Raw genomic sequence first — 12,634 nt, forward strand, 5'->3', positions numbered from 1 at the left:
GGCCGTCTCGACAGAGACCCGAGGGTCAGCCGCAATGGCAAAAAGTTCTGGGAAACGCGCCGCCAGGGGGGCGTCCCCAAGCCAGCGGTCGAACCAAAACAAGGTCGAGGCTCCGGAGCCAACTGAGATGGATGTGCCGATGCGTAGTACGGGCAGAAGCTGGATCACGGACTGCCAGAACTGGGAACCACCCGTACGTTGGCAAAAGGCAAGAGGTTGGCCACGGAGGTACTTATTACGGATGATGGAGAGCCAGAGGCCTCCCTCCCCATTGGCAATACGTCATAGCCATCGGGTCAGGAGGGCAATGTTCATGCGTCGGGAGGACAGGATCCCAAGGCCCCCCCTGGTCTTTGGGTTTGCAGATGTCGGGCCAGCTCACCATATGGTACTTCTGCTTGTCTCCCTCGCCAGCCCAGAAGAACCTCGACTGGTATTTGGCCACCTCCTGATGGAGGGTCTCATGCAGGCTGTAGAAGCTCATGAGAAACTAGAGAAGGCTAGCCAGCGAGGAGTTGATTAGGATCACCCTGGCAGCCTTCGACAGCCAGCGTCCCCTCCAGGGTTCGACCCTGTGCTGCATCCTAGTCACCGTCGGGCGAAGATCCGCGATGGTGAGTCTGGAGTCACTAATGGGCACCCCCAAGTAGGTGGTGGGGAAGGTGCCCAGGCGGCAGTTAAGCCGGTCCGCAATGGACAAAGCTTCGTCCGGGGGGTAGCCGAGGACCATCACTTCGCTCTTGTCGAAGTTGATGGTGAGTCCCGACATCTGTTGGAAACACAGGAGGAGGAACTTCAGGTTGGCGATGTCGGACGCGGAGCCCTCCACCATGACAATGGTGTCGTCCGCATATTGGAGGAGGGAGACCCCTCCTCCGTCCACAAGGTGGGGGACAACGCCCCGGATATGGCCGCAGGCCTTGGCCTTATCAAGGATGACCGCAAGGGCATCGACAACCATGTTAAAGAGGAACGGGGAGAACGGGTCACCCTGGCGAACCCCACATAAGGTGGGGAAGTAAGGCCCGATCTCGCCATTAATGTTGATCGCCGTCCGGCCGCAGGTGACGAGTTGCATAACCCGTGTCACACAGCGGTCGTCGAAGCCCTTCCGAAGCAATACTTCCCGAAGGAAGGGCCAGTGGACCGTGTCGTAGGCCTTGTGAAAGTCGAGCTTAAGGAACACTGCGCGGTGGTGCTTGGATCGAACTTCATGGAGGACTTCGTGAAAGACCAACACCCCATCCAAAATAAATCGGCCTTGGATGAAGGCGGATTGGTTGGGGTGGGTGACAGAGTCCGCAAGAAGGGTCACCCTATTGGCGTACCCTTTGGCCAGGATCCTGAAGATCACGTTAATCACGGTGATCGAGCGGAACTGGCAGATGTCCGAGGCCCCAGGAACCTTTGGGATGAGGGTAATGATCCCATAGTTCAGGCGCCCAAGGTCCATGGTCCCAGAGAAGAACTCGTCGAAGAGGGCCATGACCTCCGGTTTGATGGTTTGCCAGAATGTTTTAAAGAACAATACTGGCAATCCATCCGGGCCCGGAGCCGAGGAGGGGTTCATGCCTTTAATCGCCGCAAGGACCTCCTCCTCCGAGAAAGGCGCCACTAAAGCGGCATTGGCCTCGACGGAAACAAGCTGGGCACCCGACCAGGTATCGGGGGCCAGCGCAGCCCCACCCCGAGGGGTGGGGGTGAAAAGGCCTTTATAGAAGCCATCTACGTGGGCGCGGATGTCCGAGGGTCGAACAAGCTGAGTATCACCCGCCCACAGGGAGTGAATGGAGTTGCGGCGACGCCGGCCGTTGGCAATCGCCTGGAAGTAGGCCGTGTTGGCGTCGCCCTGGAGCACCCACCATTGGGTGCCGCGCAACCGCCAGTAGGCCTCTTCGTCGGCGTAAATGACCGAGAGCTGGTCCTCGAGATCATATCTCAACATCCACTCATCCGGGGAGATCCCGGATGAGTCAGCACGGGCGTCCAGGGCCTAGATGGCACTCAAGAGGGCCTTCTTGTGGTCACGGATATCACGGCCGAGGTTCGCACCCCAGCCCTTCATAAATTGGCGGGCTAGCTTGGCACAAAACTGCCAGGAGTCGACCGCGGACATGGCGCGGTGGGGGGAGTCGCGCGCGGCGGTCCACTTAGCCACAACAGCCGCGCGGAACCCGGCTTGGTTGAGCCAGAAGAGCTCGAACCGGAACCGGGGGGAATGGGGGGGCGCTCATCAGCAGAGGAGAGGAGGAGAGGGACATGATCAGAGACGATCCTGGTAATAGCCTGAACCGAGGCCAGGGGGCATCTGAGCTTCCATTCCGAGGAAACTAAGACGCGGTCCAGGACAGACTGCGTCGGGTTCGCCTGGCGGTTAGTCCAGGTGAACCGGGCCCCCGTGCGCTCGAGCTCACGGAGGCCAAGCTCCGCGATGCAGTCGTTAAACATCTACATCCGGGGGCGATTAACCCGGTCATTGTTCTTCTCATCCGGGGAGCGGATGATGTTAAAGTCACCACCCACCACAACAGGTAGGGGGGAAGCGGAGATCTTCTGCTGCAGCTCGGCGAGGAAGGTCGGGGAGCGGCTGTGATCCGCCGGTCCGTAGACGATGATGACCTCCCATTTGAAGTTGAGCGCGCGCTCGAAGATCTCCATACTAACGAAGAACTCACCCCGATCCATACCTCCCACCTCAAAGGTGGCATCCTTAACACCTAAGAGGATGCCACCCGAGTGGCCATTGTTCCCACTAGAAGGGAGCCAATGCCAGGCGAACAGGTGGGAGCTAAGGCAGTCAAGCTCGGGGAGACAGAAATCCGTGTGCATGGTTTCTTGGATGGCGATGATGTCGATGTGCTCGTCCCGGATGTACTCAACTAGCTGGCGGCGGCCGTCATGGCCGAATCCGCGAATGTTCCAGAAAAGGGCGCGCATCTAAACCGCCATTGAGGGGCTGCTTGACCCCAGGATGGTGGAAGCACTGTGGGCTCTAAGAGCGGCAGTGCGAGAGCGAGTGCGGCCACGGATCTCCTCAACGGGCGTCCCAGAGGGCTGGGGTGCCGGGGTGCGGAGGAGGCGGACCCGTGTCTCGGCGAGTTTCCCGTCAAGGATCTCACGGGCCTGGATAGCCGCAATCTGCTCCAAGGAGGGGCCAACCTCCCCCCTGAAAACTACGGACGAGTCTAGGGCCACCTTGGCAAGGCGGCCGAGCGGGACGGCTTCGAGCGCTGAAAAAGAGCAGCTGGAAGAACTGGAAGGGATGTCGATCGCACCTGACTCGAGGTTCCGGGCCGCAGCCCGGATCTCAGCCCGCTCGGAGATGGACGGCGCCGGGAGGCCGGCCGGGCGATCCGCGTCGAGCCGGGCGCTGCGGCGGGAAGCCATCACCGGGGTCGACGAGGCCCGAGCCCGACGAACGTAGGGCACCGACCGAGGCGGGTGGGAGGCGACGGGGGTGACCACCTCCTCGGAGGCCACCAGCAGCAGACGAGTCGGGGAAGCAGGCGCCGGAGGGATCATATGGGCACCAGACACCGCCTGAGGAGAGGGCGGGTCTGGGGCCGGCGGATCCGGGGCCGGCGCGTCGTCAACCGGGGCCGGGGAGGGAGCCGGGGGGAGGCGGGAGGCGGCGGCGCAACCGCCCCAGGGGGGGTCCATCGAGGGGGATCCGATGGGGGGAGGCACCGACGTCGGCGAGGCCGGAGGCAGCAAAGAAGCCGAGGCCGGAGACGAGGGTGCCGTGGCCACCACGGGAAGGACGCACGGCGAGCGCGGCGAAGATGCCGGGAGGACGAGGAGGCTGACGCTGGAGATGTCGCTGAGCTCGGCCGAAGAGGAGGGAGATGAGACAGGAAGCGTGGCGGGGACGACCTCGGCGGAGAAGGTCAACCCATGCGACCGGCCCGCACCCGCGCCCCCACGCCCCGGAGGTGGGGAGGGGTCCCGTGAGGGGGACCGGCTGCGGCCAGAGCGCTCGTCGTCGTCCTCCGGATCCTCATGGCGGGAGGGGCGCGGACGGCGGTAGTGGGAGTCGTCGCGGGGGTCCGCGCCGCCCGCACCAAAGTGGCCATCAGCGAGGCGTTGAGGGCGGCCGACGTGGTTGGGAGGCTCGTGGTAGATCTTGAGGTCGAATCCCTGGTCGTTGAAGAACACACGAACGGTGGCACGGAGGGTGGAGGAGTCCAAGCACTTGACCTTGACACGAACCTCCTCCTTCTTGCGGAGGGAGAGCTCGTCCACCACCACTACCTTGCCCAGGAGCTTGGACATGCTCCGGATCACCTTCTCAGAGCGGGCGATGTCGGGGAGGCCCGCTATGAGGATCCAAGCAGTGTCCAGCACGGCAACCGCCTTGGGGTCCAACAGGGGCTCAGAGATGTTGACGACGAGTTTGTTGAGGGCGAGGGTGATCTCGTCGCTACGGGTGCAGAGGCCCAGGCTGAGAGCGTCGGGGAAGACCACAGTGAAGGAGCTATCCGAGGTCGGAGTCACCTGCCAGTCCCAGACGCGACGGCAGAGGTGGTTAAGCTCCGCCTCGATCATCTCTGGCGAAGAGACCCCTGGCCCCCACGATGGAGACGACAGCAAGGAGCGACGGAGACGGGGGGGACGTCCTCCACCTCGATGTGGAAGAATCCGAGGCCCTCGATGCCGTGGCCGTACATCATGAGCTCCTCCGTCATCGGCCGGTCCGGGCAGAGAGCCGCGGGATGGCCCGACTCCTTGCAGAGGTAGCACATCGGTGGGTTGGGGCACTCAACCTGGTAGTGGCCGACAACACCGCAGTTGAAGCACGGAGGAGGGTCGCGAGGGGCACCAGAGTTGGGCGCGGCCGAGGACGCGGGATCCAGAGTCGTGGTCGAGGGGGTTCGGGCGGCACCCCTCTTCTTCTTCTTCTTGGCGCCTTGGCGGCCACGGGCCCTGGGGCCACCATTGCCCGGAGGATGGCTCGGCTGGGTCCTGGGGGGCTGGTACCGGCGGGTGTCCGCGGCGTCGGAGGGCGCGGGCCGAGGGGGCAACGAGGACCGCCCATGCCGACGCGCGGGAGAGGGGGAGCGGGGCCGGTCGCGACGGCTATCCCGGGAGGGGGAGAGCCGGCTGTCGGCCCGCACCGGGGAGCGGCCCTCCGCGCGGCCTGGCGAGCGACGGTCGTGGCGGGGCGGCGAGCGCCGAGAGTCGCGGGGAGGCGACCGGCGAGCATCTCGGGAGGGGGAACGGTGCAGGTCACGCGGCGGGGAACGGCGCGCGTCGCGGCCAGGAGACCGACGGGCGTCGCGGCCGTCGCGGTTGGCCAACTGGCGGCGGAGGTCGGCTTCGCGCCGCTGGCCCTCCGGCGAGGCGCGCCCCGACGGACGAGGGTCATCCAGGGGCCGCTTGGGGCGCCTCGAGCCGTTGCCCAGGAGCGGGTCATGGGGAGAGACGGCGGCGTCCCGCTGCCCGACCCTGCTCCCTCCTCCCCCCGACCCCGCCGCCGCCGGCTCCCCCCTCCCCCACTGCTAGCATATATAGCATACTCAGATTTCAAGATGTAAACGTACGATCACACATCACATACTACCGAAAATGTAACGATAATAGTAATACTTAGTGCAATGTCGCCCGTGGTCAGATTCATTCGTAACTCAAACATATAAGAACATAACAGACACAACAATGAAGGTCGATGAGTCCACCAACGCCGCTGCCGGTTGAGTGGAGGTGGCTTGCGTCCTAGCTTCAACGTTCAACGTTCCTTTCATTAGTCATATATATATTCTTCACATGACACGTAACAGGTGAGTACGTTGGCTACCTTCAAGCTATATTGAATCGAGCTCGATGGAACACGCATAACAATAGATCCTAATAGGGCTTCTAGGGTTTGTTTTGTGAAAAGCTAGTTTTGAAGCTTTGAAACACCGATCCTAGATTCCCTTACAAACTACAACACTAGATTTCCAATATATATGGCTGCGTGAATCCATTCTGCATTAAACCCGCACCTGATCTATTAGTCATCAAGCAGTTTCCCTTCACCCGTGAATGCTGGGTGATCAACTCCCCGAAGACTACCAGCAAGCACTGTATTTGGTTCAACTGTTTAAAAAAACAAGACAACGAGATCTTCTGGCCATTCAGAACTTAGTAGCTTATATTACCTGTAACCAGGGGCACGACTAATCAATTAGGTCTGACATTCTCGTGAGGTTTCTAAAAGATGACCTAACCAACCCCTTTTGTCACTTTAGAACTGCACACACCAGATAGTTCACCCAAAAGCTCAAGCTGATGGGGAAAGATGGGCTATGCATTTATACGTCAACACTCCCCCTCACGTGTGGCTTTCACATGCCTAAACGTGGAGCAAAAGTGGGCGGCAATTTAATTGAGTCAGCCGGGTCTTGAACTCAAGACCTCTTGGCTCTGATACCATGTAGAACTGCACGCACCAGACAGTTCACCCAAAAGCTCAAGCTGATGGGGAAAGGTGGGCTATGCATTTATAAGTCAATAGTCACTCAGTAGGGTACTTTGCTTGGCGGGTAATCACGGATCCTCTGCCTACTTGGGTCAATAAACATAAGAGAACCTTGGAGACAACGGTTGTATGCCCGGTGTGTGGTTTGGAGCCTGAAGATAACTTCCACCCCTTGTGTCGATGCCCTAGAGCTCGGGAATTATGGTGGTTTATGTCGAATGTGTGGCAGTTGCCTAACATTGATTTGATCCAAAACACAGGCAAGGAGTGGCTATTTCATGAGCTGCAGCCTTTGCATGACACCCAATGTTGAGGATATCACTTATCGTTAGCTACTCGGTCAGCTGGGGATTAGAGATTAGTCAGAAATCGGCTGATTAATCGATTTTATCGGTCGACTATTAATCGGCCATTTTTTGCAAATCCCAGGTTCCCAACACTAAAATATGCTATATTCAACACCAAAATAATATTGGACAGAAGTGTTACCTTGATTCCTTGCTTTTGAATCCTCGTATAATGACAAACAAAATAGGACAACAGTACATATTGCGTAACAAGGTCCACAAGACACAAATAAACATAGTTTTCGCAAACATAGTGCTATGAATAGGCCCGATTTATCGGTAGATTCTCGATAAGTCGCTTGTCATAGAGATAAATCGTCTCAAATGATAAACGGTGAAGATATAAGGCATAATCTTATCAGTCACCCCAAGAGTAGCGATTAATCGGATGATAAATCGTTGAATCGGAAGATTTTTTTGAACAGTGCTGACACCCAAAGGTGCATGGTTCTGATGACACTGTGGCGTTGTTGGTTCATCCGAAATGAAATTGTTCACTATAAGAATCCGCCCCCTCTGGAAGTATCAAAGAGATTTCTTCTCAGCTATTTGGAGTCTTTAATTGTATCAAGTTAAACTCACATATGGATCCAGATAAGGGTAAAAAAGCTATATCTTATGATCGCATGAGGTATCAAACACCAGTTCAAGCTCTGACTGTGGCCGCCCCCCATGGTCCTCTCCACCAAATGGGTGGGTTAAACTTAACACCGACGGGTCTCATTCAGCAGGTGCGGCTGGTGCAGGTATGGTGCTTCGAGATGACCAGGGAAATATAATCTTCTCCGTGTGCAGGACGCTTTACTCTTGTCGGGATGCTCTGGAGGCAGAGTTGCGTGCTTGCATGGAGGGCTTATCGTTTGCGATCCAGAGAAGTGAGATCCCAGTTGTCATTGAGATGGACTCATTAGTTGCGGTCAAGATGATCCGGGGGCGTGATCAAGACATGTCTATTTATGAATCTCTAGTTAAAGAGATTAGATATCTCTTATCTCTTCGTGAAAATTGTATTACTCATATTAGTCGTTCTCAAAATAAGGTTAGCGATAGCTTAGCGAATTTCGCTTGCACAGAGGGTAGAACAATGACTTGGATAGGTTCTGGTCCTTCTTGCGCTCTGGAACTAGCTACTGCTGAGTGTAACACTACTATGGTTTGAGTAATACAATTTATCACCCGCAAAAAAAGTCAATAGTCACTACACTCATTTGTGCACATCCGAAGGAAGACAATGACAAAGTCATTTAGAAGTGTCCTCCTTACCACTCTAGCAACACCTTTCCCCACCTACACTGCTATGTTTCCAACCGCATACTTTCCAGAGCCGTATATCATGAAGTTATATGGTAAGACATTGGGTTCTATTTAAATGTGATCGATCTCTTTAAACCTGAGATGCGATCCCCATAAGTATTGAGCATGCATCCATTCTTGTGCTAGATCTTTGACCTCTGCACTCTAATGACCCAATATACCACTCCGCCTAGAGAAAACACTTTCAAGGATTTTAGTTTTTGAAAACTTTTCCAAAAACATATTTCTCATAACATGAGCTAGATAGATGGGATAATATGTTTACCTTCTCGATACAATACATATATTAGAACTTGGCAAACATACACCATAACTAACCTAGGGTCGTGCTGTAAGGTCGTCGACGACGGTGCAACTACAAGCTGACTACGGGCGATGTTGTGTTGAAACATGCGAGTTTGTCGTAGACGTGACCCTACTGGCGAGGACAGTGACACATGAGCAAGCTTTCCTTCGAGCATATGGGAAGTGAGATGAGCAAGTGAAGGAGGTAGATCAGACAACACGTATGTTTTGAATCGGATGGTGCATGAACCGGCTGATCCTTACCAGGAGTCAGCCGTTGACGCCTAGCAGGCGCCTTTGATTATTCTTTGTTTTATTTGTGTCTTGTAATAAGGATCATTATTGTCCAAAGGGCTAAAAGGGAGCCAATTATGTTGACGTTGAAGATATATGCCCTTGGAATATCAAGCTGAATAGATCAACTAGTTTATGTTGTTTTTTCATATTACATTAGGTTACAGTTATGATGGTTTGGTAGTTTTGACCTTCACGTTTGTTGGAAGCTAGTAAAGTAATCTCATTTTGAAAACCTTACACAAGATTATATGAAAGACCTATAGCGACCTAGGGAGGACAAATAAGAGCAATGTCGACCCGTCATTGTCAGCTGAACTAGACACACTTGCATATATGAAATTTTCATACGTCATTTCATGTCCAAAGTTCGGGGAAAACAAATCTAATGATGATCCCCGTGCTCAAGACATTGTAGATTTGATGTTAATTAAGGTATGCTTTAGAAAATATGGACCTACATAATAATGATTCCACCAAAATTTTGCTAATATCTTTCACTTGTTATGTGCTCAATGAAGGTACTCATCTCCGTGTGTTGCGTACATTGAAGAGAAGGAAATTATAACAGGAAAATCAAAACCGTGCAATCATATTTACCCGGGGAGAGGCCCTTCAAACCATTGATATGAATTAAGTTTTAGACATTCCTATAGTTTAGGTTCATTGCATAAACTCTTCATAACATTAATCTTCAAACCTTTTTATACTAAATATTTGTACTTCCATATACCTCCTTTCATTACCAAATCTTAATTAAAAAAATCTTAATACAACATTTAGTGACATCAATAATTTACCTATATTGGAGAAAAATAGTCAATTTAATACAATTCAGAAATCTATTATAATTTTTAATTTTGGTCATTTAATTGAACTCTAATCAAGTAAACATGGTGAGAAAAATAGAATTCAAGGGAGAGGTGATGAGTGTGTTCGTGCCGTATAAATAGTGCATTTATATGTGTTTGTGTATACTCTAATATCCTGATAATTTTTTGTACAATCTACAAGTCAAACAAATATCTTAAAAAATATTTTGAGGGTGTGCTTTTCTAGTTTGGTTCGTTAGAAATTCTAGAGTGTGTAAGTTGGCAATAAATGCCTTTCTCATCAATAACCGAAGCGTAATTGTCTACAAAGATTTCTTGTATGGGTGCACTATGATATTTATCATAGTAATTCTCAACATCATCAAAGGGAGATTTGTCAAAGGATTTGTGCTAGTGATCAATCTACAATATCATTATGAGATCAACATGTGTTTTGCGTGGTACCTATGATGGTCTCATATTCATCATGGTTTATGGTGGTGACTTGGTTGTTTGCACATTTTCTTTTTAATAATGTCGATCTTCCTTGGCATAAAATTGTTGATGACTAGGAAGAATCGAATAAATTTTCTTCACGACTATTTCCAAGTTGGGTTGGTCGGGTGGCACTGCCCCCCCCCCCCCGAGGTGTTGTACATATTTCTGCCACTGACCAAGGGTCATAAGAGTGCAGCTCAAAAAGAGGAAGGAGTCATGGTAGAATGCCGAAAATTCACATCCCCGTCACTCAACATCGAGTCTTGTGATTTTTGAAGTGTTGCTCTCTTTATGCTTCTTGATTTGCCAGCATGAACTTGATTATGTCATGAATATGTATGAAACAAAATTCCTTAGCTACTTATTTTCTTGGGTAGTAGTAATTGCCATTGAGGGTTTTGTCAAGGTACATGCTTCATCTCCGAAATACAATGAGCTTATTTCAAAGAATCAGATCCATTGTTGTAATGATGTTCTTTTGAAATATTAACACTTGTGCAAATATATTTTTCGGGTTGATAACTGGGATAGTTGTCATTTGAGATACCACAGACTCATGTACATGCTCATAAAATTGTTGATATTCATACTAGTACTCCCTTGATCCTTCTCTTTTGGCTCTGCAAATTTTGATTTCCTGTCTTTCATCATACAAACTGGCTGGTGCATTCTCGTAATTACCAAGTTTCAGCGACACTAACCAATTATACAATGCTATCATTATTTTCACTAATTATATCCCTTCACTATAGAGTCTATTCAGGTTTTTAGGCCGAAAACAGAATATTATCCTATAGGGGAGCTTATACATATCATTGCCCATGTTTACAACTACAGTATGGGTACTCTGCTCTTATGTTCTAATTATATCGATTTTGCTTGGCATAAAATGGAAAGACCGAAATAAATTTTATTCACAATTATCTCCAAGTCCCCCTCCACCCCCCCCCCCCCCCCGACTTACATATTTCCCATGTATTGGTCAATCAACTTGAGTGCTAGGATTTTTGTAGTCTTGCTCCCTTCACGCTTCTTGAGTAATGTATACTAGATGACCCATTGCGCCAATTGGCGCAGAGACCAACTACAACCTAGAAGCTAAGCGAACTATTTGAAGGTTTTTTTCTCAACTGTCTGCAAATGGATACGTTCATACTGTGTTTCTATTTGCCTTGACAATGATCATTGCTTATAACCGTCATTGGCGAATTCTTTTTGATGACACGATACTCAAGCTATGGGCAAGCCAGTGAGCATCCAGAAATAAGAACCAAAGCAAGCTACAAGCTCTCTCAGCGATTAGACCGTTTCTGCCGTCGGATCAAACTACTTGATGGGATTTATAATAATATCATTGCAATCATGCTTTTCATTGAAGGAGCTATCATGAATCACTTTATAAATTTCTTCGTTTAACGTTTCATCACAATTTTCAGATTCATGATTTCCAAGCAAAACATTATAAGATAATCAAGTGCACTCAACTCACTAGCAATTGATTCATAATAATTTGGTCTTTTGAAAAGATTAGCAATATGGGGATCCATATCAATAGATTTTAAGAAAGCGAAGATGCAAGCAAATAGAAGGCACATGGAAACACAAGCAAAAAAGGCAAACGGAAAATATTTTTTTATTTTGTAAAAACTTTTTAGAAGTGAGGGAGATGAAAACAAGAGGCAAATGGCAAATAAAGTAAATTGGAAGGAGATGAAAGTTTATGCGTAGGTACTTGATAGATGTTGATGATGTCTCCCCGGCAACGGTGCCATAAATTCTTCCTGATTGCTTGTATCTGCGTTGGTTTTTCCCCGAAGAGGAGATGATGATGCAGCACATGAACGGTAAGTATTTTCCTCAGTTATGAAACCAAGGTTATCAATCCAGTAGGAGAACCAAGAAACACTACGTAAACAACACATGCACACAAACAACAAAAACTTGCAACCCAACGCGTAAGAGGGGTTGTCAATCCTTCCTCGGTATTGAGATAGATTAAATTTTATGAGATTGGATAAATAGATCTAGCAAAAACACAAAATAAAATAAAATAAAAAGTGAAGCAAGGTAAATTTGATTTTAATATGATAGGAAATAGACCGGGGGGCCGTAGATTTCACTAGAGGCTTCTCTCGAGAAAATAGCATATGGTAGGTAAACAAATTATTGTTGGGCAATTGACAGAAGGGCAAATAATTATGACGATATCCAGGGCAATGATCATGTATATAGGCATCACGTCCAAGATTAGTATACCGACTCCTGCCTGCATCTACTACTATTACTCCACACATCGACCGCTATCCAGCATGCATCTAGTGTATTAAGTTCATGAAAAAATGGAGTAATGCAATACGAACGATGACGTGATGTAGACAAGATCTATTCATGTAGGAATAGACCCCATCTTTTTACCTTTAATGGCAATGATACATGCATGTCATGTCTTCTTCTGTCACTGAGATTGAGCACCGCAAGATCGAACTCATCAGAAAGCACCTCTTTCCATGGCAAGAAAAATCAATCTAGTTGGCCAAACCAAACCAAAGTTTCGGAGAAGAAATACGAGGCTATAACAATCATGCATAAAAGAGTTCAACAAAGAATCAAATAATATTCATGGA

At 50.2% G+C, this 12,634-nt stretch overlaps 1 protein-coding gene across 1 annotated transcript; it reads right to left on the reverse strand.

The window, feature by feature from the left end:
- Positions 1-2,448: 2,448 nt before the first annotated feature.
- Positions 2,449-2,937, reverse strand: LOC109745785 (uncharacterized). Its single transcript, XM_020304895.1, has one exon. The coding sequence runs from the start codon at positions 2,935-2,937 to the stop codon at positions 2,449-2,451; it is 489 nt and encodes a 162-aa protein (XP_020160484.1).
- Positions 2,938-12,634: the final 9,697 nt, after the last annotated feature.

This window comes from Aegilops tauschii, chromosome 5 (assembly GCF_002575655.3).
Source record: "Aegilops tauschii subsp. strangulata cultivar AL8/78 chromosome 5, Aet v6.0, whole genome shotgun sequence".
Classification (NCBI taxonomy): Eukaryota; Viridiplantae; Streptophyta; class Magnoliopsida; order Poales; family Poaceae; genus Aegilops; species Aegilops tauschii.

Bases quoted from the DNA above. Each gene is read 5' to 3' on its own strand.
- LOC109745785 (XM_020304895.1), bottom strand. From the start codon at position 2,937: ATGCGCGCCCTTTTCTGGAACATTCGCGGATTCGGCCATGACGGCCGC.